Raw genomic sequence first — 25,352 nt, 5'->3', positions numbered from 1 at the left:
CAAGGATACAAGTATACAAGTATACAAGGCTCCAGACTAACGTTTTTCACCACCATAATTTCAATAGAATAGAACAGAATTCCTTTAAGATGATGCACTGCACAGCACGAGTGTAGATCTGTAAGAATTGGTATAACATTTATAACTAAAATCATGTGTAGAAGAACACAATGTGACTTTGCAGTGTGCATTTTGGAAACTTAAAATGCAACTTGTTAGTAGAAATGTGCATGTGCATACGTGGGCGAAGGTGCATGTACTCTAAAACAGCTCAGTCCCTGGGACAAGAAAAAAAAGGTGCTGTAACTGAGAGCACTCTTATGGCTCTGCAGAAAAAGCAAACAAGAACACTCAACACATACAGAGCATTAATAGAACATTAATGAGGGTTGCAGTCCAAATCACACGTCTATGCCAAGGTCCTTCACGTGAGGGTGCGAGTATGTCAGCCAATAAAGAAGACAGCACAACAGCCACACCCCCCACACACACACGCCTCGCTCAGTGTATCTGGGGCCACAGGGTTATTAAGGTTGGAGAGAAATCCAACCTGTTTATCAATGAAATATAGTAGCAATTAATGGGAGCTTAAATATTACAGCCACGTGCTTTAAATGGAGTGCCCGACCTTTTGAGGTTAAAGCAACAAGTCTCAGATTGAACGGTGCGTAGCTGAGAGCAAGCACCTGTGCCTCGCCCGAGGCCTATTCAGCAGCAAGATTGTAACCACGCTAATTTAAGAGGGTTAAGAGTGGAGCCAAAAAAGCTAGCTGAACTCCTTTCAAAAGGCTGAGAGTACAATTTGAGTTTTGCTCCTTGTACAACGAGGATATGATGAGCAGGAAGCAATCACATGCCAAGTGGTGACAACGGTAGCATCCACTAAACGCAGAATCCCAACACTTGAGTCACACCATTCTCACCTGAAGAGGACATGGCTGCTGCTGCTGCTGCCGGTTGTAATTCACCCAAAAGCTTTTCAGCAGCAGCCACATGAAAATCTTCAATTAGACTCTTCAGTCTGGGAGATAATAACAGGCTGTGTGCAGCAGGCTGTTGCTGCTTTACCAGAGTCACAGAGAGAGATGGGATGGAGATGGAGATGGTAAGGGTAAGCTGCAAGTTGCTATTTTTTTTCTAATACATTATGATGCGTTCAAGCTGTATTCAGTAAAAAAAAAAATTGTATTGGGCCGAGGGAAATTATACTGCTATCGTGATGTGTTCAAATGTAATCTTGTAAAATTTAGCTTTTGGCGCGAAACTTTAATAAATAGTTGTTTGAAGGAGATGTTGTCATAGCATAAAAAAAATGATATTAGAGAGGGAATTATGACCTGTTTTTCTTCCTAAAGGCCCTGAAACACAAAGCCGACGGTTGGCCGTCGGTGAGCATCCTGTCGGCCTAGTTTTTTCGGTGTGTTTTTTTTTTTTTGAGGTGAATCAACTTCCCAGTGCAAACACTTGAACAGCCCTTATTTAAATCATTAGGTCCTAAAAGTTGTAAAATGCACGACGCTACTGCGCCAGCTCTATGGGCCCAATGGATGCGGAAGATCGCTGGACGATCCGAGTACTTTTCCAGTCGGAAGTCGAGCTTTCATAGGAATGAACGGGGCCCTGCCTCCAACACTATATCCAGTTCTCTTTACACATCCATGATTCCAACAAACGGATATTTTCACAACATGGTCATCTGGAATGAAGCTAAGTGCTGAGTAAGAGTGGTGTGAAAATGGTCGGCAACACTGCTTTGTTTCATGTACGTATCATAACAGCGGCTTATATATCCGCCGTCCTCTGTCTTCCGGTTTCCCTTTTTGAATGACGAATACAGATTACCGCCGCCTGCTGGTGTGGAGAGTTATTTCCTCTCACGCAGGCGCAGAACTTACATGCTAACTGGCCGTCGGCTGTAGTGTTTGCGGTGTGTTCGAGTTCAACTTTTTAGCCAAGACACAGGCGACGTGAGATGACGCAACTGGTGGCCTTCGTCGCCGCTAGTTCTTTGATGTCGGGTTGGTGTGTCTGGGCCTTAAGCAGCTTATAATATATAATTAAAACTACTAATGCCAAGATCTTTTTAATCAAAGTATTTAAATAAAAAAAAATGTATTTCCCAATCATTGAATTGTGTTTTATGTAAATAACCACTATAGATGACAATAAAAGGATAACATTTAGAATTTTTGACACCGACTTTGAGACTTATTTTTTAGGACCGTGGTGAAAATAGTTAGTCTGGAGCCTAGTTGTCAGTAATAGTTCTTGGAAAGCGAATTAAAATCGTCAAAAGTCGGTTCAACACAGCTACAGGAAGTGCTGAGTTTGCATCAAAACCTGGTTAAATCTGCTCTCCCACTCCTTACTAGGAAGAGGAAGGGGGAGACAGACGATATTTTGCTGTTTTTCTATAGTTTTTCTGTGTTTGAATTGAAGTTTATTCTAAGATCACAATCTGCACTTTCAAAATGATCTGCCACAGCATAGACATGGCGTCATTGTTAAGTGCTTTGTCCCCATTCCCAAAAAAAACCCAACAGGTTTTTCAGGAGGTTAAAAACACATGTAGATGGGACACCTTAATGGATACATTGTTTTTTCATCAGACTGGTAGAATTAGCAAAAAAAAATAAAAAAATTTCATGCTACATTTAAAAACTGAGGGAGCACGGTGCTGGGCTGTTTTCCTCACATTTGATTGGCGGTACATTTGTAAAACTTTTAATATGGCGCTTTATAAGAAGAGCTGTGATGACTTCAAGATGTGCAAAATTAGTGGCACTTGTAAAGCCGGGGCAGCAGTGATTTGCTGCACAGTGTTTATGAAGACCACAGCTATTCAGAGAAAATGACAAGAAAAAAAAAGTCTACACGATCTGAGAGGGCTCTCGCAGACAGACAGACACTGAGATTTGAAATACAGTCTCTTTGAAGAGGATATGAGCATCTTCTGGATGTGTGTGATACTACGGTTGAGAGCAGAGGGGGGGAAAGGGTAGAGGTAAAGAGGGCTGCGGGGCAGGACTGTTTGGGCTGGCTGATTGGATGCCACCAACCGCTCACCTCATCTCAATCAGTTACACCTCAGCTGACACGTTAGCCAGATCCAGAGTATCGACTGCCACTGCTTCGCCACGCCGGTTAAAGGCAACATTTTAACGCTCGACTGTATCTAAAAAAGCCAGCTAACGCTAACGCAGCTGAATAAAACTCACCCAAGGGTTGGTGATCACACACACAAGCCAGACAAAGGAGGAGAAGGAAACCCCGCTAGGTGAACAGTAGGGTGGCTGCCCATTTCTCACCACTGGCGCTGACACGCCCACTCAGCCATACAAATGAAAACAAGCCTGGCACTGGCCTGTGGCCACTGGCGCAAACACATACTGACACGAGACCAGAGCACCATAAAAAAAACTGTCACACATTAACATAAACATCAAAGACGGGCTGCTAATCTGTGGCTGTGAGCGACAGCTCAGTGTGCAGTGGGCTGGATGTGGCAAAAGGGAGACGTCTTTGCTATCTGTCAGAATACCAATAATGGAAAGGCTTCACCAATAACAAACGTGACTCCGTAAGCCAAACCCGTTAAGGTATATTGTGAGAATACTCCTTTGTAACACATTTATGGAAGCAAATAATTCCCATAATTAGGGCTGCCAAAGTTAACGCGATAATAACGCGTTAACGCAAATTTGTTTTTGCACCAATAATTTCTTTAACGCATTAACCCAACATGCGATTTCTAGGTTGTAGCAGGCTCGGTCCTAAAGCTAGAGTGAATGTACTGGCATCATATGAAACTAGAAAACCTAATGAATCCATTGGTACCAACCATGTCATACTAGCTTGTCGCGAAGGAGGCTAAATAATACTCCAAACTTGACATGTTATAATTTGAGCATATTTTTTTCATTGTTTTGTGTTGTTAACAGCTCGTTTGAGCGGAGGAATTGTAGCCTCGTAGCATTTATTCGACAAATAAAGTGTACAAACACTGTCTGCTACACCTAAGTTAACAACTATAACGTCACACACACACGGTCTGTCGGAAACTAGCTGAAGTTATGCCGCGCTGACAAAGCGTATGTGTGTGCGAATGGTGAGCACGAAGTTAACAGCAGAGCTACAGCTTTTATCGGACAATCGCTATCGTTAATCCTGACAACCTGCTAAACTAAACTAAATGTGCGGTGGACACTTTTAATGGAAAAGTGGCTGCATGTTCGTGACACTACACGCAACATCGTGGCTGCTAAGTTAACGCTCACGGACGGTGAACTGGAGACAGTGAACGCAGCATTGTGGCTGCTAAGTTAACGCACCCAGACGAGTGAACTGGGGACTCAGTTGTCTGTTGTGCTCATACACTGCAGCTGGTGCACCGCTGCATGCGACGCACAAATCTTGTTGGTTAACGATTAATAATCGGTTAACAAGGGTCGGTTATCGGTTAAGAAACTTTTCAAAATTAGCATCCCTAAATCATGATTCAATATGTTAATTGACTGACAGCCCTAACCATAATTAATTGAATCTTTAAAGCAACTGAATACCTAATTTAAACCCCACACAACATCCATGTGCTACCCAAAAATCAATCAAAACACTTCATCTGTATTCACTTCCTTTGTAAATTTATGTTCAACACACATTCGCTGATTCACTTCATCCACTGAGTACACTTCCAGATTCAAAGAAACCAAGTAAATGTAACTGTACAGTATGAAAGGGGCGAGGGAGGAGCAAGGCTGCAAGCTACAGGTTCCTCACAGATCTGCCTCAAATCCTCTCAGAATTAGGGCTTTTTCAACTCACTGTACTTATCCTCCCATCTGCAGCCTGGCACTTAAAATCTTCTCAATGTACTGAAGACCCTGATCTGCATCCAGGACTTCAAAGAGAGCAGGTCTACAGGAGACGCTGTGCAACGTCTTGCTGAATACATGTGTTTGTGTGTGTGTGTGTGTGTGTGTACGTCAACTGAGACAGAAAGGGCTTCTGGCAGCAGTGGGGGAGGAGTCGGTCTCGGCGTCGGGCTGCTTTTATTGCCCAGCGAAGGCTCCTGTCACCCCTCTGAGAAGACGAGCCACCTCGGCTGAAGACTGCGGACTGTCGGCTAGATAATGCGGCCGCCCACAGGGGACGAGACGGGCCGAACAAAGCAACTTCAACATTTCTCAGCTGTTTGTAACTGGCAGACAGATGTTTCCGATCTCCACCGCAGTTTAAATTAAGCAGCAACTGCACCAGTCTTTATCCTCTCTAGAAGATGAGAGTTGAGAGGTGGCTGCAGTGGTGCAATCACAAAACTTCACTGGAATGAGACGGTCCGTGTGTTTTCAATGTTTGGAGCTAGCTACTGCACAAAGAATACCAACAAAGCTGTGTTCAGTATGAGGGGTGTGTATCTTTCCCTCTCAAGACGATTCAATATATATCTCGTTACATGGTCTGCGATAGGATATAGATAACCACGCAACAATTTGACACAGTTCGATATAGCACTACTTCGATATGATCCGATTCAGGTTAACTTAATACATAGTATTCTCGTGACGTCATATATTTCCTATACCATTATTGCTCAGTGCAGCTCATTCATCATGGTTGTAATTAAATAATAATAACCTTTAATTTCAACTGTTGTTTGCCTTCTATCTGTAATGATGATGTGATGGAATACTATGGATTAGTGACATGGTGTCCCACGTTGTGAAACCAATAAGGCAACAACATCCATAGAAATAGAATATGGAAGTAGAACGGACATTCCCATTCAAATCAACATAGCAGGATGGTCAGAGCGGCGGCCATTTGTATGTGCACTGCTGCCATAGCGACCGTTGTAGCAGGCTGACTTCCGCATAAACTAAACCGACTTGCACCAAGTCGTGGACTCACTGAGGTGAGGATTTGGAGTAACATTTAAAGTTGCGCCCAGGGCACACAGAAAAAGTAATGGATGTTATTTTCATTTTATAGATAGAAACAATATCAGCAGCTTAAACAACATTGAAACAGTCTGTTGCAGCTAGGGGTGGGCGATACATCGGATATAGTTGATGTATCGCGGCTTGTCCCACGCACGGTGTTTAAAATGACTATATCGCGAACATTGACTACAAATTGTCACGTAATGTTTTTAAGCCACCATGCCGGCATGAGACTCGCTTTGGCATTTCCTTCTCTCCCTCTCCTACGGCCTACGGCTCCCTCTCAGACACACACGTCACAGGCTCCGCCCCCCTCCAGACTCTCTCCTGGACGAGTGTGTGTGACGTATTTGGCCTGCGTGTTTTTGTATTTGGAGGGAAGCAACGGAGAGAGAAGGAGCCCCGAGAAAGCGAAAGAACAGAAGCGGCAAAGCGAGTACGTTAGCGAGAACACGACCAAAGCAACCAGAACCAGCCCATAGGCAAATGACTCTGGCTTCCCTGCTTTCCAAAGCAATCCAATATGACAAAAAAAAGTACAAAATGGAAAGAAATCACGGCTGCTGTAAACTAAATCGCAACGTCAGTAAGCGTAGTTGAAAAGCCCGGATTCAAAAGACTCATTAAGAAGTCTTAAGAAGAAAATATGAACTGCCTGGTCGCACATTTTTTTGCGGAGAAAGCTCTACCGGAGTTCTGCATTTCAGTGAGAGAAAGATTGGCCAACCAGCTAACAGAGGTGACCCACCTCTCCACAACTACCGATCTGAACGTCCAGCTAACAGAACCAAAGCTGTCAGCCTGAATAAGTGGACCCGACTGTTTTGGCCACAGGCTACACCTCGCGATTGGTGAGTCTTTCTACACTGCTGGGAAAATAATATTTTTTATTATCAGCAATGTTATAACAGCTTACTGGTAAACATAATAAGTTACTTTACACTTATTACACGCCATTAAAAACGGTGTGTGTGTGTGTGTGTGTGTGTGTGTGTGTTATGTATTTATCAAAATATATGAAGCATTTATTGCCAGATAACTATTTGGTTAAAGTGAATACTGTTGGATACTGTTTTGTTAAGTTTAACTTGGGATTTCCCCCTTTTTGCATGCAAGATTAAAATTGTTCCAATAGAAACCGCTAATGAATATAAACAAGGTTTTAATGCAGACATATACTGCAGGGACTGCAAGAATCATCATATTGGTGTGATTGTATGCATCAAAGGGTTAAATCAAGCATTTATGAAGTGTCTTGAGGATATTTTAAAATATTGCGATATATATCGTGTATCGCGATATTGCCTAAAAATATTGCAATATTATTTTTAGGCCGTATCGCCCAGCCGTACTCTTAAGACATTGTCCTGTCATATTGTCTTGCATGTTAATATTACACACTGACAGCTAGTGCTGAGACACTTGACGCTCCTCCTTTCTCTATTTTCTACTGAGCGATACATTAAATCCTATGTCTCATGGAGAACCGTGTAGAATGTGATTTCCCTCTTCAAAGTCACTATCCATATAACGCCCATGTACAATAAGTTCATAAATGATAGAATAGGTCCTGGTGGGACAAATAGATGCCAAAAGTTCCGGTTAAAGTTTGAAGAAGACACTTGTTAGTTTTGGAGAAACTGCGAATGTGGAGGTCTGGTGCCAAGTTTAGCAAATTACTATAACTCAGTCCGTCCGTATTTAATCAATCTTGTCCATTTTTTAGTGACGGTCTGTCAAACCTCAGACATTGATGAAAACATAATATCTTAAGGTTTTAAGGGGTTGAAACTTTTAGCTCTGTACTCCAATCAAATGACTGAAGAGTGTCACTTAATATCAACTTCATTCACAGATATATAACAATTTTCTGAAAAGTCAGCACATGTATATGGGTGAGTTTATATTACAGTTCAAGTCTTCCAAAAATGCACCGGTTACACAATAGTTGATAACCAGAAAAAAATAAAGACCACTGTAAAAAAAAATTCCCTGGGGCCATGGGGCTGGGGATGTTTAAGACTATATCCTGAAGATTAAATCTATTATGAATAAAACCCAACTACCTCACATCAAACAAACACTCCTGTACATGCTCATATTTCTGTATCAACCACATACACCAACATAAATAACAACAGGAGATCATTTACCAGTGTGTGTGTGCTGAAAACATATAACTTCTATGTGAGAGGGGTTGCATACCATCAGCTGCTATTTTTTTGTAATTACGCAATGTGCTGGCCACAAAATATGTATTTTTAAAAAGGTCAACAGTCCAACTTTCTAAAGTTGCTGTGCAGGTTGGACTGGTGAAGACGCAGACCCTAGGACTTGAGCTGCAACAATTAATTGATTAGTAATCAACTATTAAATTAAACACCAACTATTTTGATAATCGATTAATCGGTTTGAGTCATTTTTAATGGATAATGAAATCCTCAAATGTCTTGTTTTGTCCGCAACTCAAAGATATTCAGTTTACTGTCAGAGGAGTAAAGAAACCAGAGTTTTTTGTTTTTTTCTTTAAAAATGACTCAAACCGATTAATCAATTATCAAAATAGTTGACGATTAAGAATTGATAACTAATCGATTAATCGTTGCAGCTTTAGTTCTAGGGTCTCGTTTAGAGATGTACCGATATCGATAATGAAAATAAACGTTAGTTGCAGCCCTACCTAGGACTAGGGATGCACCAATCCGACTTTTTCAGTCCCGACACCGATACCTGGGCTTTGGGTATCGGCCAATACCGACTACCGATCCGATACCGGTGTCAGGCTTGATTTAAACATCGCTTTCCTAACTTTGTAAAACAAAATGTAACAAATAAATACATATATATAAATTCACTGAATTGTTATTTATTATTAAAATTACTGAATTTTTATTTACAATGAAAATAATAAATCGTACACCAACAACTTGGCAAAAAAATCTTCAAAATGAACAGAAATTACAATTAAAGTGTAAACCTTTTCAATGCAGCAACAAATTGGTCAAAAATTAAACAGGAAATAAAATTCTAGTATATAATGTATATAGTATATAAACATAGAACTGAATTGAATAGATCGGCCCCATTGTGACTGATTTCCGATCCATCTATTTGAGTCAGTATTAGTCCAATCTCTGATCCGGTATCGGTACATCCCTAGACAAGACCCAAGGACTAAAGCTGCAACGATTAATCAATTAGTTATCAACTCTTAATCGTCAACTATTTAGATAATCGATCAATCGGTTTGAATCATTTTTAAAGAAAAAAAACAAAAACTCTGGTTTCTTTACTCCTCTATGACAGTAAACTGAATATCTTTGAGTTGCGGACAAAACGAGACATTTGAGGACGTCATCTTGGGCTTTGGGAAACACTGATCGACATTTTTCCCCATTTTCTGACTTTTTATAGACCAAACAGCTAATCGATTAATCTAAAAAATAATCAACAAATAATCATTAAGCGATCGATAAGCTATATCATGCCCATTTGCTATATAGCCAAATATACTGGCAGCAGAAAAGTTGGAATGTAGGTACAAAATAGGCGAAATGAAATCTTCCAAGATACATTTTTATGGATGGACGAAATACCGAATCGGATATCGGGCCGATACTGACTCAAATAGCTGGATCAGATATCGGTCACAATGGGGCCGATCTATTCAATTCAATTCTATGTTTATATACTATATACATTATTTTAATTCCTGTTTAAGTTTTGACCAATTTGTTGCTGCATTAAAAAGGTTTACACTTGAATGGTAATTCCTGTTCATTTTGAAGTTGCTGTTGCACATTTTATTATATTAATAATAAATAACAATTCACTAAATCTAAATCAATGTATTTATTTGTTAGATTTTCTTTTACAAAGTTAGGAAAGCAATGTTTAAGTCCAGCCTGATGTTTCCTTAGACATAAAATAATGATCCCAGTTACTTCTACAGAGCGAGGCATACAACTTGGTAACAAACACTGATATCGGCCGATACCCAAAGCCTTATATCAGTAACGCTATCGGGACTGAAAAAGTCAGATCGGTGCATCCCTCTACATCTGAACCCAGACCATTCAAGCATTTCGTTGAATGAAAGCAGGGATGACTTCAGTGGCAGTCTGACCTAGCAGTGATGAGATTAACTTAACCATCAGGTTCAAGAGGGAATGAGGAGGACAACCCAGATACAGCATGTTCCTCTCTGAGCTTGTTGATAAGAAGCAAGAGGTTTTCTAACAATTTTTTTTAATTTTTTTTTTTAAATCATGTCCGGCAAATAAATGTCCAAGAGCCACAAAACCACTCAGGACAGCATCTGTCCAAAAAGCTGTCACAGGGAACCAACTCCTGCAGATGTGCTGTCAATATTTGACTCACCTGTATCTCACATGGCATGATGGGTAAGCAGCACTTTTATGTTTTTAACCCTTTAAGACTGAAAAGTTGGGAGCATACTCTCCCTGTTGAGTGATTCTCATGAGATGAGGAGGCAGTGAGTTTGCACTTTTTACACTATTACTGCAATTTATGGCATTTTTTTTTTTTTCAAACAGCTGTAAATTTAAATAAAAAATCCTACAGGACAAGGACTTGGTGTCACAGTTTTCCTGTGATATTTGCACAACTGGGTTTGTTTCTCCATAGCTCTTATAGATAGATAGATAGATAGATAGATGTACTTCATTGATCCCAAATTGGGGAAATTATTGTGTTACAGTAGCAGGTTATCCAAGAATGCACAGGAAAAGTATATTAAATGTACATGTCAACACTAAAGAAATATATCCATTGAATATAAAATATGAAGAATATCGGAATATAAATATACCTGACTACTACAACTAGCATAAAAATTGAACTTATAAACATAGAATAACCCCTATATACATTATCAAGGTGTGCAAGATATATACATTAGCAAAGTGTGCAAGTTGCAATGTTTTGTTCTTTAATAAAGAAAAATAATTGATGTAGCAAATGTAGCTGTGCAAAATTGTGCAAGATTATTACAGACCAAAACAGACAGAAACTACAGAGCTGAGAGACTTCTCTGTTATGATATTTGCACAGCACAAGTGGGTTTGCTTCACCATAGCTCTTATAGATCGATAGATCGATAGATCGATAGATAGATAGATAGATAGATAGATAGATAGATAGATAGATAGACTTTACTGATCCCAAATTGGGAAATTATTGTGTTACAGTAGCAGGTTATCCAAGAATGCACAGGAAAAGTACATTAAATGTACATGTCAACACTATAAATATACCTGACTACTACAACTAGCATTAAAAAAATCTAAATTATAAACATAGAATAACCCACTATATACATTAGAAAGGTGTGCACAATATATACTGTACATTAGCAAAGTGTGCAATGATTTGTTCTTTAATAAAAAAAAAAAAATGATGTAGTAAATGTGCAAATGTAGCTGTGCAAAATTGTGCAAGTAACAATGTTTTGTTCTTTACTAAAAAAAAAAAGAATTGAGATAGTAAATGTGCAAAATTGTGCAGGATTATTATTACAGACAGAAACTACAGAGCTGAGAGACTTCTCTGTTAGACAGAGAGATGAGATGTTGGAAGAGAGTTAAACTACACTATAAATGCATGGAGGCTGTACAGTGTGCAATGTGTTTAATACATATAACTCTTATTGAACATCCATAGATCTTATAGCTAGATAGATGTACTTTACTGATGCCAAATTGGGTAATTATTGTGTTACAGTAGCAGGTTATCCAAGAATGCACAGGAAAAGTACATTAAATGTACATGTCAACACTATAAATATACCTGACTACTACTACAACTAGCATAACAAATCATAATTATAAACATAGAATAACCCACTAATTTTTTGTTCTTTGATAAAAAAAAAAATTTGAGGTGGTAAATGTGCAAATGTAGCTGTGCAAAATTGTGCAAGTTACAATGTTTTGTTCTTTAATAAAAAAAAAAATTGAGGTAGTAAATGTGCAAAATTATTACAGACTAAAACAGACAGAACCTACAGAGCTGAGGTGTTGAAGAGAGTTAAACTACACTATAAATGCATGGAGGCTGTACAGTGTGCAAGGTTTAACACATACAACTCTTATTGAACATCCATAGATCTTATAGATAGATAGATAGATGTACTTTACTGATGCCAAATTGGGAAATTATTGTGTTACAGTAGCAGGTTATCCAAGAATGCACAGGAAAAGTATATTAAATGTACATGTCAACACTATAACTATACCTGACTACTACTACAACTAGCATAACAAATCATAATTATAAACATAGAATAACCCACTAATTTTTTGTTCTTTGATAAAAAAAAAAAATTTGAGGTGGTAAATGTGCAAATGTAGCTGTGCAAAATTGTGCAAGTTACAATGTTTTGTTTTTTAATAAAAAAAAATTGAGGTAGTAAATGTGCAAAATTATTACAGACTAAAACAGACAGAACCTACAGAGCTGAGGTGTTGAAGAGAGTTAAACTACACTATAAATGCATGGAGGCTGTACAGTGTGCAATGTGTTTAATACATATAACTCTTATTGAACATCCATAGATCTTATAGATAGATGTACTTTACTGATGCCAAATTGGGAAATTATTGTGTTACAGTAGCAGGTTATCCAAGAATCCACAGGAAAAGTATATTAAATGTACATGTCAACACTATAAATATACCTGACTACTACTACAAGTAGCATAACAAATCATAATTATAAACATAGAATAACCCACTAATTTTTTGTTCTTTGATAAAAAAAAAAATTTGAGGTGGTAAATGTGCAAATGTAGCTGTGCAAAATGGTGCAAGTTACAATGTTTTGTTCTTTAATAAAAACAAATTGAGGTAGTAAATGTGCAAAATTGTGCAAAATTATTATTACAGACTAAAACAGAACCTACAGAGCTGAGGTGTTGAAGAGAGTTAAACTACACTAAATGCATGGAGGCTGTACAGTGTGCAAGGTTTAACACACATAACTCTTAATGCACATCCTTGTGAGTGAGTTGCATGCGTGTTAACCGTGTCTGGTCCTTGTGGTCCTTACCTGGGCCATCTGATACCGAGAGAGGTGAGTTGAGCTTGGGTCTCTTTGCTGTGGGGGGTCCGACTTCCAGCAGATTGTCAGCCATCCTGCTGCTGCTTGTTTTATGAATGGATGATGATGATGATGATGCAGGAAAATAAAGAGCTGTCTCGTAATAAACCGGTAACTTTTCCTTTTTCCTATCGTTTGCTTGTAAAAAAAAAAAAAAAAAGCAAATGTAAGTGTTTTTTTTTTTTTTCTTGCAGACCGGCTGAGATGCTGCCTGGAGGAAAAAGCTTTCAAAAGAAAGGCAACAGCGCCACGCTTCGCCGCCGAAGATCACCCCATGATAATCCAACACCCAACACCCACATAATTATCCTCAATAATTAACGTCCCGAAAAATTATTTCACTCGGAGAAAAATAAATAAAAAATCAATCATAAAATATCAGCGATGATGTAAGAGAATCCCTTTCCTCCGCAGATCGCCGGTTTCACGTCTGCACACAATCATTTTTTTTCGCAGTCAAAACGAGCAGCCATAAAATCTACATAGGGGATAAATAAAAAGAGAAAAATTCAACAAATATTTTCTATGAGGTGGTTTTTTTTTGTCGTCGCTGTCTGCCGGTGAAATACAGCCGTCTTCAGCTGGGGGGACGGAGATAAACGGCGTTGAAACGGGCGCTCTCTAAAAGGGAAATCAAATATACAGTGGGCTTTCCAGACGATAAAAAGACACGTAATCCTCACATGTTTGCATTAATTCTCTTCGGAAGGAGTAACACTTCGGTTTTATGCACGAAAAAGCCCGTTTGAGCCCGTTTCTGAGTAGCTCCGGTCGGTTTTTAAAATTAATGCTCCCCCCGAAATCCCGATTCTGAGCCGCGTCAAGATGGCGGCTGTTGATTCCTCCGATACAAAAAAAAAAAAAGTTTTTTTTTTCTTCCCAGCTAGACTGGTGGGGGGAGGAGGAGGAGAGGGGGGGGGGACGTCGCGCTATGACGTCGTGACGTTAAACCTGTGAGTGCCACCGTGCGTCATGTGGACGTACGTCAAGTTGCCTCTAGGGGAGGAATAACTATAACCCACACACACACACAAAAACATTAATTTACTATGTTTTACCTGCTTTAAACTTTACAAACACGCAGCAGTCAATACTACACTTAGAAAACACAATGTTCTGTAGATAAACAGACAATTTATTCCTATCATACTACCAGAGGTGGTGGAAAGTAACTAAGTAGACCTATATTATAGGATACTGTATTGTACTTTGGTACAATTTTGAGGTACTTTATACTCTATTACACTCCTTTTTATTTATATAAATTTACAAATTCAATTTCATAATCAAAAATATGATCAACTTGTAAAACGTGAGTCACTGCTATACATTAAAAATAACAAGTAATTGTATATAAAGTACTTTAAATTAATTATCTCCATCTTGTACAAATACACCATTAAAATGCTGATTTCTAGTTAATGCATCAATAACAATAACGCTAAAATATAAAATGATCACTTTAGGAAAAACACAATGTACTGTCGATAAACAGACAATTTATTCCTATCATACTACCAGAGGTGGTGGAAAGTAACTAAGTAGACCTATATTATAGGATACTGTATTGTACTTTGGTACAATTTTGAGGTACTTTATACTCCATTACACTCCTTTTTATTTATATAAATTTACAAATTCAATTTCATAATCAAAAATATGATCAACTTGTAAAATGTGAGTCACTGCTATACATTAAAAATACCAAGTAATTGTATATAAAGTAGTTTAAATTATCTCCATGTTGTACAAATACACCATTAAAATGCTGATTTCTAGTTAATGCATCAATAACAATAACGCTAAAATATAAAATGATCACTTTAGGAAAAACACAATGTACTGTCGATAAACAGACAATTTATTCCTATCATACTACCAGCGGAGGTGGAAAGTAGGCTTACATTTAAGTATTACTGTACTAAGGTACAATTTTGAGGTACTTTATACTCCATTACACTCCTCTTTATTCATATAATTTTACAAATTCAATTTAAAATGCTGCTTACTAGTTGATGTGTCAGCAACAATAATGTTAAAATATCAAGTAATGTATATAAAGTAGTTTAAATTATCTTCACGTTGTACATTGTTCGTTGTAGTGGTGGTGGAAAGTAACTAAGTAGACCTACATTTAATAATAATAATAATAATAAATTGGACTTATATAGCGCCTTTCAGAAACCCAAGGTGGCTTTACAAAGGGGGCACACAAAATCATACTAATAAAAAACACAGAGTAATTAAAAGAGTGATGTGTAGGAAGAGTCAGCTGAGATCATAGGCCTTGATGAACAGGTGGTGTTTGAGGTGTTTTAGTAGTACTGTACTTTATACTCCATTACACTCCTTTGTATTTATATAATTTTACAAATTCAATTTCATACAATGTTTACGATCAGCTTGTAAAATGTGAGTCACTTCTATAAATTAAAAATACCAAGTAGTTGTATATAAAGTAGTTTAAATTATCTCCAATACACCATTAAAATGCTGCTTACTAGTTAATTTGTACGACGCAGGGATCATTTAAACTACTTTATATACATTGTTTTATATTTCAGCGTTATTAATGCTAAAATATAAAATAATGTGTATAAAGTAGTTTAAATTATCTCCACATTGTACAAATACACTATTAAAATGCTGCTGACTAGTTAATTCATCAAAGTCCCTATACTAATACATTATAATTAGAATAACTTAGATCTACCAGTCATATTTTCCATGAATATTTATGTACAGTATTACATAAATAAGTAAGTACAATGCACATTAAACAGCAAATGTTGGATGAAGCCATAGTTTACACAATTTCAGCAAATAATCATCAGGATAGGAGCACTGTTGAGTGTTAATGAAAAAGTTATTTTTTTATATTTCAAACATACTCAAATATTAAGTGAAAGTACTTAACCAAAGATGCCTAGTAAATTTCATTTCTGTTGATACCCTGTATGGATACCAGTAAATACCAGTGGTAGAAAAGGTACTCCGAGCCTTAACTAGCGTAAAGGTATCACTCAGTATCACTGTAAAAATAGAAAATTAAAGTTCTGCATTTAAAAGCTTATTTAAGTGATAGTACACAAATATGAGCAAAATGTGGGCCTGCTTAAATTGTTGAAAGTCAAAGTACTCATTATGTAGCATAACCTGCTATTTTACATATATTATTGGATTATCGTTACTGATTCATTAACATGTTAACATCATTTAATGTTGTAGCTTGTTTTGTAATGGAGTTAATTTAACCTACTTTATATTTTGTTGGGTAATTTAATCTATAACAATGTTTCATATATTATAAATGTTTCTGATGTTTTGTATGTAAAATCTTAATTAAAGTAACACTGTAAGGCAATGGAGTGGTATAGTGTAAAATACATACAGTATAAAACAACATAAAACAGAATTACTCAAGTGAAGTACCTCAAAGTTGTTGGCTACTTGAGAACATGTTACAATGCACCACAGGTAAAAAATACAGAACCAGGCTATAAATTCAACCGGACAACATTTCCCAGCAACTGACTTTATTCAATTATAACCTTCACTTGCATACCTATTAGCGTGCTATATACAAAAACATATCCAAAGAAAGCAACAATTCATTAAAACTTTTCTGTAGCAGGAAACACTGCCTACCTATTTGGCCAGTTTACATTAAGAAAAAGAAAGAAAATCTGTATTGATTGAAGCCCTAGCATGTCATACTTTTTGAGATGATAAGATTAGAGCATCTCTTCCGAAACACACACACAGTTTTACAAACACTCTTGTTTTTACACACATGCAGGCAAACGGAACACACAAGTATTATTCCAACATTGTTAAAATGACCCAGTTTCTTTAGACTAGTTAATACTCTAGTACATGCGCTTATATAAATAATAGAAAATGCTCCGATACTATACAATACAAAGGCATACTGTACATAAAAAGTGAGCGCCTTGTGCAAATGTGTTTCAACAGTGAATATAGAAATGACCTTTTCTTGAACGTGCAATGACACAAACCCGCAAATTAAGGAGAAGATAATACAAAGAAAGTCCAAGAGAGGTGGTAATAAACACTCTTTGGCATCAAAAATCTCACAGTGAGCCATTCTGCTGGGTCAGAATGTCACTCAAATCTCCATCAATCAAACCAAATCAACATTTGATGTTGTGAAACAATAGAAAAAAAACAAGTGGCAATCAAAACTAGAGTTGACGCCCCTATCTTATTGTTCCTATTTGTCCCAAATACACTACTAATACAGAAAAAACATGTTTAAGAGTTCATAAAAAACACATAATTCAAAAGAGCGTATAAAAGGAGGAAAAAACAGGAAAATGTAGCTTATACGTTTTACCTGACACTCAAGTATCATGACCTCTATTAAGCGCTTGACCATGGATAATAATAGCAATAATTATTCAAAGCGTCCCTTTATTGTAGTATAACAAACACAAATGTTGGGCTGGTACAAGGGTTGTGTGCTCATAAGCGTAAAGACGGTTATTTTTCCCTTTTAAAAGTAATTATTATTGCATTTAAATCAACACAACTCCATCCGAGCAACAGATACAGTACAAAAAATGAATAATAATGTTGAATATAAGCACGTATTTCCTGTCTTTTTGATATATTTATTGTTATTGTTGTTATTATATATATATATATATAAATATATATATATATATATTTATATAAATATATATATATAAATATACAGTATATATATATAAATATATATATATATTTATATATATATATATATATATAAATATATATATATATATATATTTATATATATATATATATATATAAATATATATATATATATATATATATTTATATTTATATATATATATATATATAAATATATATATATGGTTCTAATTGTTTGCCATCACTATTATGTAGTATTATTTCTGAATAGTAATCTTGTGTTCTCTCTAACATTGTGAAACACTATTTAAGTGGAGGCTTCAAATAAGCCCAATGTTGTTGTTTTTTGCCTCTTCCTGCACTGTATATTATTTTTTTTTGTTATGTTTGTGCAGTCTTAATTTGTGCAAAATAAATAAATAAACATAAATATGTTTGGTATGTTTAGAAAAGGCACTGCTCAAACGTCATGATCTTAGAATACCTCATCAAAATTAAGCATTAAACAGTGAACATTTTCCTGTGGAGAAATATTCATTGTTTTAGGCGATGAAAGCAACTAAGAGCAGAAAAAAAGATAAGGAAAATCCAGTTTAAAGCTAAAAGGCACAAGCTACCCTATCTTCACACATATAGGAAACATATTGAACTTTTAGGATAATGTTAAATGTGGCAGTTGGAAAAACATTTTAAAAATTATTTGACAATAAAATAAAAAAAAGGTAAATTTGTTCCTTTTTTTCTGCAATATTGGTATTGTTTGCATTATTATTAAAAAAGTACTAATTATGAAATGGTAATTTAACAATATTGCGGATATTGAAACATTAAAAATAAGACACTGAAGTGGATTTCATGGTAAAATGGGTTGTTTTTTTTGCCTTTGAGCACACAATCCTTTTTGCTAAGAAACAGCGACAGAGATGTACAGTTTAAAGCTGCAGTGGGTAGAAATGGAGCAAATATCATTAAAAAAAGTTATTTTTATAAAACTGTCACTATATCCTGACAGTAGTGCAGGTAATCTGAAAAAAATCATGTGCCTCTGTTTCCTCCGGTGCTCCTTATGGCATCTGCAAGATTTCACAGACCGGAGGAAAACAACCAATCAGAGCCGAGCTGGAGCCTGCCTTCTCTGAGCAGCTGTCAATCACTCGCAATCTCTGATCAAACGGTCAAACTAGTCAGCGTTGATCAAATATGAATCAATATTCTGTTACTGTAATGCCTATTTCTCTCCTCAAATGTTTTCAGAAACATCTTGTAGTGTACTGTTTAGTAAAATGAGACAGTTTGTGACCAGTGTTGAGAACAGTTGAGGAAATACCAAGCACCGCCCACCAGCCGGAGCACAGCCAATAGATTTTTTAAAGCCTGAAAACAGAGCCATGAGGAGTTGCAGAAGTCTAGTTTTCTCTCAGAACACTTGAATTACAATATGCTGAAAGGTTATCATGGGATTTATAGCATGAAATCAATGAAGTCAAAAAGAAAAAGAGTAAAAACACCTATAATACCAAATATTGTTGCACTGCCTTTTGCATTTACAGTGCTATTACATTAAGTTTCATGCAGCTAACGCAACCAGCCGTCTCCGTCTAGTAATGTCTTTCAAATCACAGAGATTCGAGAGGGGAGCTTCACATGAACGGTTCAAGTTTTGTGTTACAATAAATACAATAAAAAACATTTAGTTTTGATTTGCGACATTCCACTTTGATTATCCATGTCTTAAAAAGCCCTATCAGCTAACACACAGTGTAACCCATACAGCGAGACCTATACAGTAGGCAGTTGTTTTCTCTAATCAATCTACAGTCAAGACACTCTACAGGTTACAGCAGTGCCTCGTAGGATCCATTGAAACACTCACCAACACTTAACACAGCTTGGGTTCCCTTAAGAGCACGAACACTAGTTTAACCTTGTCTACGATTGCCGTTGTTGCAAGCATGCTGATTAAATGTCGACCATCGTGCCTCAGTGCTGAGGCAGTACAAAGATCTTAACCGAGGCCGGAGAAAAAGCTGCCACATCAGCAACTTTTGTTTTTATTTTTTGCGACTGCGTTCCTAAACTGTTTGTCATCAGTTTCACCAAGTCAGTCGAGTAACTCAGAGGGACCTCTCCTCATTAAACCCTGCACGATCTCATTACACACACTCACAAACACACCGTATGCATGCAAATACACTCGTACGACACGCGGCCCCGTCTGCCCTTAGCCCGTATTGATTAGTCTCTGCTGTGCCTTTCATTGAAGAGTCCTCAAGAAGAACCTCTGTTGCGTTCTAGTGCAGATTTTACTAATACATATCTTGGGTCTTATTTCCCTTTCGCTTGCCACGCATTGTGATTCTCCTCACGTTGTAGCACTTCTCATAAGGTGAGCTCTTCGTTGATAAAAAAAAGGCATATATATTATAGCAAAGTATAGCCTACAAAGTAAAGCTGTAACAAAAGCAAAACACAAAAAGGTTTGCTTATTTACAGTTTTTCCCTTTATGTTATTCTTCCCTTACTCAAAAAGGCTTAGTCTACACATTATTCTACTCTAAAGGCACTTAAAAAGACGTATGAAAGAAACGATTCAGATTAAAGGTGTACAGATATAATCAAGTAAGTTGATGGGAGACGATGGGATCTGTAGCAGGCATGAGGAGGTTCAGAGTCAGCCATCGCATCTTCCCGTTTCCTCTGTGTGTTCCTGCCTGATACTCACTTTGTGGTCCAGCGACAAGAGAGGAAGCCCGTGTTTCGTTCTCTCTGATTCTGAGGACTAAATGTATTCTACAAACCGGCAGGAACTAGAGCTTAAAGGGTCGAGGATTTACGATAAAAGTAGCTTAAAGTCTGGTTAACTCCCCAACATTACTGTCATGATCATCATCGCATTTGTCTTTCTTGACGTCTTTCTGGGACATTGTTGTGGTACTTTGGGGTGCGTTTTGCTGGACAGAGGATGAGATGATGAGTTTGTTATTTGCAGAAGGCGGCGGCGGTGCTTCTAGGTGAGACGTAGATCTCTTGGTCTCTGTAGAGGGACGTCTTTCGCGGCTGTCCGCCTGCTTCTCATGGCTGAGCCCTGTGGTGGTGGAGGAACCAGTGCTGGTGCTGGGTACCAAAGTGTTGGTACTGCTTGCAGTTATGCCGGTTGCGGGCACCATGCTGGCGATTTCGTCGGTGGGCGAGCGCCCGATGCTCCCGTCCACCTGTGCCCGGATCTCTGGTGAGACTGAGAGCTGGTACTGAGGCACGGGGCCGCTGTCGCTGCTCTTCGGGTAAAGGAAGGTCTTCATCTGACCTTTGCCTTTGACGTTGACTGTGCCGCGGTAATCAAACTCATAATCCATGCCGTTGAGCACGCAGTAGCTCTCCTCGCTGACCTGGACGCGACACTCCACACCCGTAGTGTCCATGCGACTGGCGATGTTGACCGTGTCGCCCCAGATGTCGTAGAGGAGCTTCGTGGTGCCGATCACCCCCGCCGTCAGAGGCCCGTGATTGAACCCGATGCGGAGCTTGAAGCCGAAGCCCAGCATGTTCTTGTTGAAGTCGTCCACCACGCGCATCATTTCGAGCGCGAACTCGAAAAGGGCGCGGAGGTGGGCGTGAGGATGCGCCGCGTCCGCACACTGCTGCGCGTTGAGACCCGCCGCCGCCATGTACGTGGCGCCGATGGTCTTGATCTTTTCCATATTCGAGAAGGCGGGCTTCCGCAGCAGCTCGTCAAAGTCTCCGATCAGCTCGTTGAGGACGCGATAGCACTCCTTGCCTCCCTCGTAGCTTTCCTCGTAAAACTCGCTGAAGTTGACGATGCTGGCGAATATCACCCCCACGTTGTCGTGGTTCTTGGAGTAGCTCTGGGTGACCTTCAGCTGCTCCGCCACGTGGATGGGGATGATGTTGCGGAGCAGCCAGTCAGCCTGGTCCCTCATGTTCTGGATCTTGATGCGGTGTTGATCCGCCTCCACGTTGCCGTGATAATGCAGGCGGTGACTGACCTCAAATTCGCGGTTAAGGAACCAGATCAGGAGAAGGACCAGGAAGAAGGCCACGCAGGCCTCGGGGCCCAGCAGGTCCTGTGGGTTTGGGTCTGCTGGGCTGTCAGACATGAAGATGGAGCCGTTGTTGCTGCTGCTGTTGTGGCTCTGGACATCCGACCTGGTGGAGAGACAGAGAGAGAGAAATGTGAGAAAATAGTAAAAAGTAGTGAAGAATTTGCAGCTTCTATCACTGTAAGTAATCACCACAACTACAGAGGCTTTTAGCAGAAGTTACTTGCACCTCAAGACCAAAATTTCAACTCTGAATCATGCAGGCAACACACAAGAACCAGCAGCTGTCTACCAAAAAGAAAGTAAAAAAGTCATAATTATGAAATGGATGGTTAAAGAGGTTAAAGAGGAAGTGGTGCAGGAATGAGTCCTAAAACCCAGATATGAGTTAGCATTTTAGCATTTTAACACTTCCGGTTCCCTCGTCTGGAAGTCAATGGGTTTTTAGTTAGATGCCTGAAATAAGGTCTGTGGTTAACACAAGCTGAAGACATTTTAACGTTTTGTTCTACGATACAAAATACGTCAGTAAATATCCCAATCATGAATTTTGAAGCTTTTATGTGTCTTAAAAAAGGCTAAATGAGACTACTAAACGTCATCACGCCGACTCATTTACAGCCTCGTTGTGTATACTCGGGTTCATGCGACCGTGGTGTAGTTTGTTTATAGCTTAACGTTAGCCTTTACTTCTGGTTATTGCATTTACGCTTCAAAAAACATAAAAGCGGTGTTCATTTGTGAAGATTATCTTGCTGAACAAAACGTGCAAGTATCATAAACGTTAGTTTGCCACAGAGCTTATTTTCTGCAATAATCCAAAATCCACAGGACAGGAAATCTACTATATGGAAAAGTAAATTTTCTCCTTGAAACTTTGCATGGATACATTTGCAAAGCCCGCCCTATAAACGCAAACGTCTGGGCACGCTGGGACCTACAGCCGGGGCACAAGAGAAGTGATGATGAGCGGCGAGGGAGGAGCTTGCCTCTTAAATGGAGGGGAAAACATTTTAAATAATAAAGCATGGATCTGTCAGCGCAATCAAGGTTTATTGTGTCATTAATCGTTGACGAGATAATGATGCCACAGAGAAATATATCAGCAATCACCTGCTGACTGCTCTGTTGTGTATATATCTGGTATGGTATTCGCTCATTCAGTTGTAATATCATAATGTATTGTACTCCGCTATTAAGGGCTAAGACTGTAATCAAAATATACCCAAAGACCCTGTTGTGTTTGTATCAGCCATGTGGTCGGGGTAGGCGTGCACGTCGCTTTACACGATTGATTTGAGTGTGGCATCCGGCGTATGCGCCAGCAGAGATACCTTTTAAGTGGTGTGATGCACATCCTTTAATAAAAAACTGAAATACTTTCAACCTTGCATACTGTATGTCATGCTCATACCTTTTCACCTTGTATAAAATGTATAATACACTGACTGAATAATAAATATTATGCCATTTACTATTACTGAATATCATTTGCTTTATTATAAGTTGTCTTTCAATCAAACATTAAGATATAAGTGGAAAAAACTGTTCTTGCAACTTCATTTATAACATTTCTTGTAATTTTTTTTATACGTAGCTGTACAATGTTGTGATGTGCTACTGCAGTACATTAAGAAAGAATTACTGGATATAACATTACAGACATGACCACTGACTATTTGTGTTACAATTGAGCCACAAATTCACAGACTGACCGTACACGGTCCAGCCATATACTGTTTTGACCGAGTCAACCCTTAACGCTTTTCATTCTTGTACCCAACGTATATGTGATGTTGAACTACACCCCTTAAACCGGCTTTGTTTTATGAAAAAAAAAACTCAACAAAAAACAAAGATAAAAAAGAAACTGTCCACCAAAAAGAAGTAAACCGTCTTTTACAAAGTTAACAATAATCATTGTACTTACCAGAAAAACAGACTCTTGGCAACACTGGAAGAAACATAAATAGCACTAATTAATGCATCAATTGCATGTAGAAATCCAGCACTATCGTCACATTATCTATACACTATTACTGAACACACAATATCATATTTTTCCTATCTGCTACTTCCCTTCATTGTCTCTTCAGTGTGTCATACCTGCAGGGGGAGCTGAAGAGCAAGGCAAGCAGAGTTAGTCCCACCAGAGTCGCCAGAACTGAGCGCATCCAGTAGCTGAGCTGGCAGAAGTTACAGTACTGAATGATCGCTATGAAGACGGCACAGCAGATGAACATGGTGAACTGGGGAGAATATGGTGCACAGTCATTAGTCAAAAGAGTCCATAAGATTAGCACATACATTCCACTGACAGTAAGCAATATTAACATATTGTACAACTGAAAGACATATGTTGAATATAAGTAAGGTCAGATATGGACATTTTACGAGCATTGCAGCCCTACAGGTGAGCTGCTGCTTCACTGATCAATTTGAATGAGAGAGAATAAATCTGCCATGAAGACAGCAATCAAATAACAATAATAGTTTTCAACACACTCGTGATCCATTTCTAAAAATAGAAACTTCAGATCCACCTGGATGGAGAGATGCATATCACAGGCGACATGGGAGAAGACGGCCACGGTGGGCAGGGACACCAGGACGGCTCCTATAAAGTGACGCGCTATCCAGCCTGAAATCGCACTCATCAGCACCCGAGTACAGTGTAGCACGCTGTCCAGGTAGAAGGCCATACTGGAGAGGGAAAAACAGGAAACTGAGATTGATATAGAGATTATTATAATACATTAGAAATATTATGAATGAAGTGTTTATCATTTCATTTGAGAGTCCCGTTTGACCCCAACCTGAATAATGAACTCATTCTAGACATGATTGTCACAAAGCTTCTCAGTACAAGGGTCAGTAAACAAGATCTATTCATTCCCAGTGGGTATATCAAAATAATACAAATGTATTTATGTGAAAAATAAGTCTGGACCCTTATTTCTAATACACCCTGCCTGAGTTTCAATTCAAGTATCAATGCCAACATTTTCTCTCCCGTGTCTCCTCTTGTCCATCTTTCTCTCTCTGCTTTCCAACTGTCGGAAGACGTTTTAATTATACTTACAGCAGAGCAGCACACCGCCCACTCTATATGGCCACATGATTATCATGGAAACTAATAGTCCTAATAGTTTATTTTTTATTTCTGTGTCATGCCAAACATCTGGTCGACATGGGATTACAAGATACCGCTATTTTACAAAACATACATAATATATATGCAAAAAAAAGAGCAAAAACAAATAACCACATTCTTAAGTACTTCTATATATTTTCATATAACATATTTGAAATAACACATTTCAAATGAACTGGATGTGAGTATTAAGGGGAGACACTACAGGTGAATAGGGTGAACTGTTTAACTAATAAATATCACCATTCCCCAGTTGATTATTTACATTAAGAAGATCATTTTTTGTATTACAAGTTTTCTGAAAATGTTATGTTTAAATATGCAAATGATGCATTATCTTATTAAATATGTGCTAATTTGCATACATTTGCAGAACACTGGATAAAGTCAGGTTCAATATGCTTGTTTAATTTTTTGACATAT

The 25,352-nt window shown here is 38.2% G+C and overlaps 2 protein-coding genes across 10 annotated transcripts in view; both read right to left on the bottom strand.

Annotated features, from left to right (window-relative positions):
- The window catches only part of crebbpb (CREB binding protein b), a 47,676-nt gene extending 33,668 nt beyond the window's left edge, over positions 1 to 14,008 (bottom strand). For 3 of the 9 annotated variants that reach the window (XM_037793165.1, XM_037793164.1, XM_037793168.1), the window contains exon 1: positions 13,011 to 14,007. In XM_037793165.1, coding sequence (XP_037649093.1) covers positions 13,011 to 13,095 — 85 coding nt within the window. In that variant the 5' untranslated portion in view covers positions 13,096 to 14,007. Of the gene's footprint in view, positions 1 to 13,010 lie in introns of all 9 variants that reach the window. The other 6 variants (XM_037793160.1, XM_037793166.1, XM_037793163.1 and 3 more) reach the window with 3 other exon arrangements.
- Positions 14,009 to 19,087: 5,079 nt separating this feature from the next.
- The window catches only part of LOC119501714 (adenylate cyclase type 9-like), a 44,920-nt gene continuing 38,655 nt past the window's right edge, over positions 19,088 to 25,352 (bottom strand). The window contains exons 7-10 of the mRNA XM_037792286.1: positions 24,319 to 24,478; positions 23,882 to 24,024; positions 23,706 to 23,729; positions 19,088 to 21,881 (exon numbers count right to left, since the gene is read on the bottom strand). Coding sequence (XP_037648214.1) covers positions 20,564 to 21,881; positions 23,706 to 23,729; positions 23,882 to 24,024; positions 24,319 to 24,478 — 1,645 coding nt within the window. The 3' untranslated portion in view covers positions 19,088 to 20,563. The remainder of the gene's footprint in view (positions 21,882 to 23,705; positions 23,730 to 23,881; positions 24,025 to 24,318; positions 24,479 to 25,352) is intronic.

Source organism: Sebastes umbrosus, chromosome 14 (assembly GCF_015220745.1).
Source record: "Sebastes umbrosus isolate fSebUmb1 chromosome 14, fSebUmb1.pri, whole genome shotgun sequence".
NCBI lineage: Eukaryota > Metazoa > Chordata > Actinopteri > Perciformes > Sebastidae > Sebastes > Sebastes umbrosus.
This window is presented reverse-complemented; position numbering and strand designations above follow the sequence as displayed.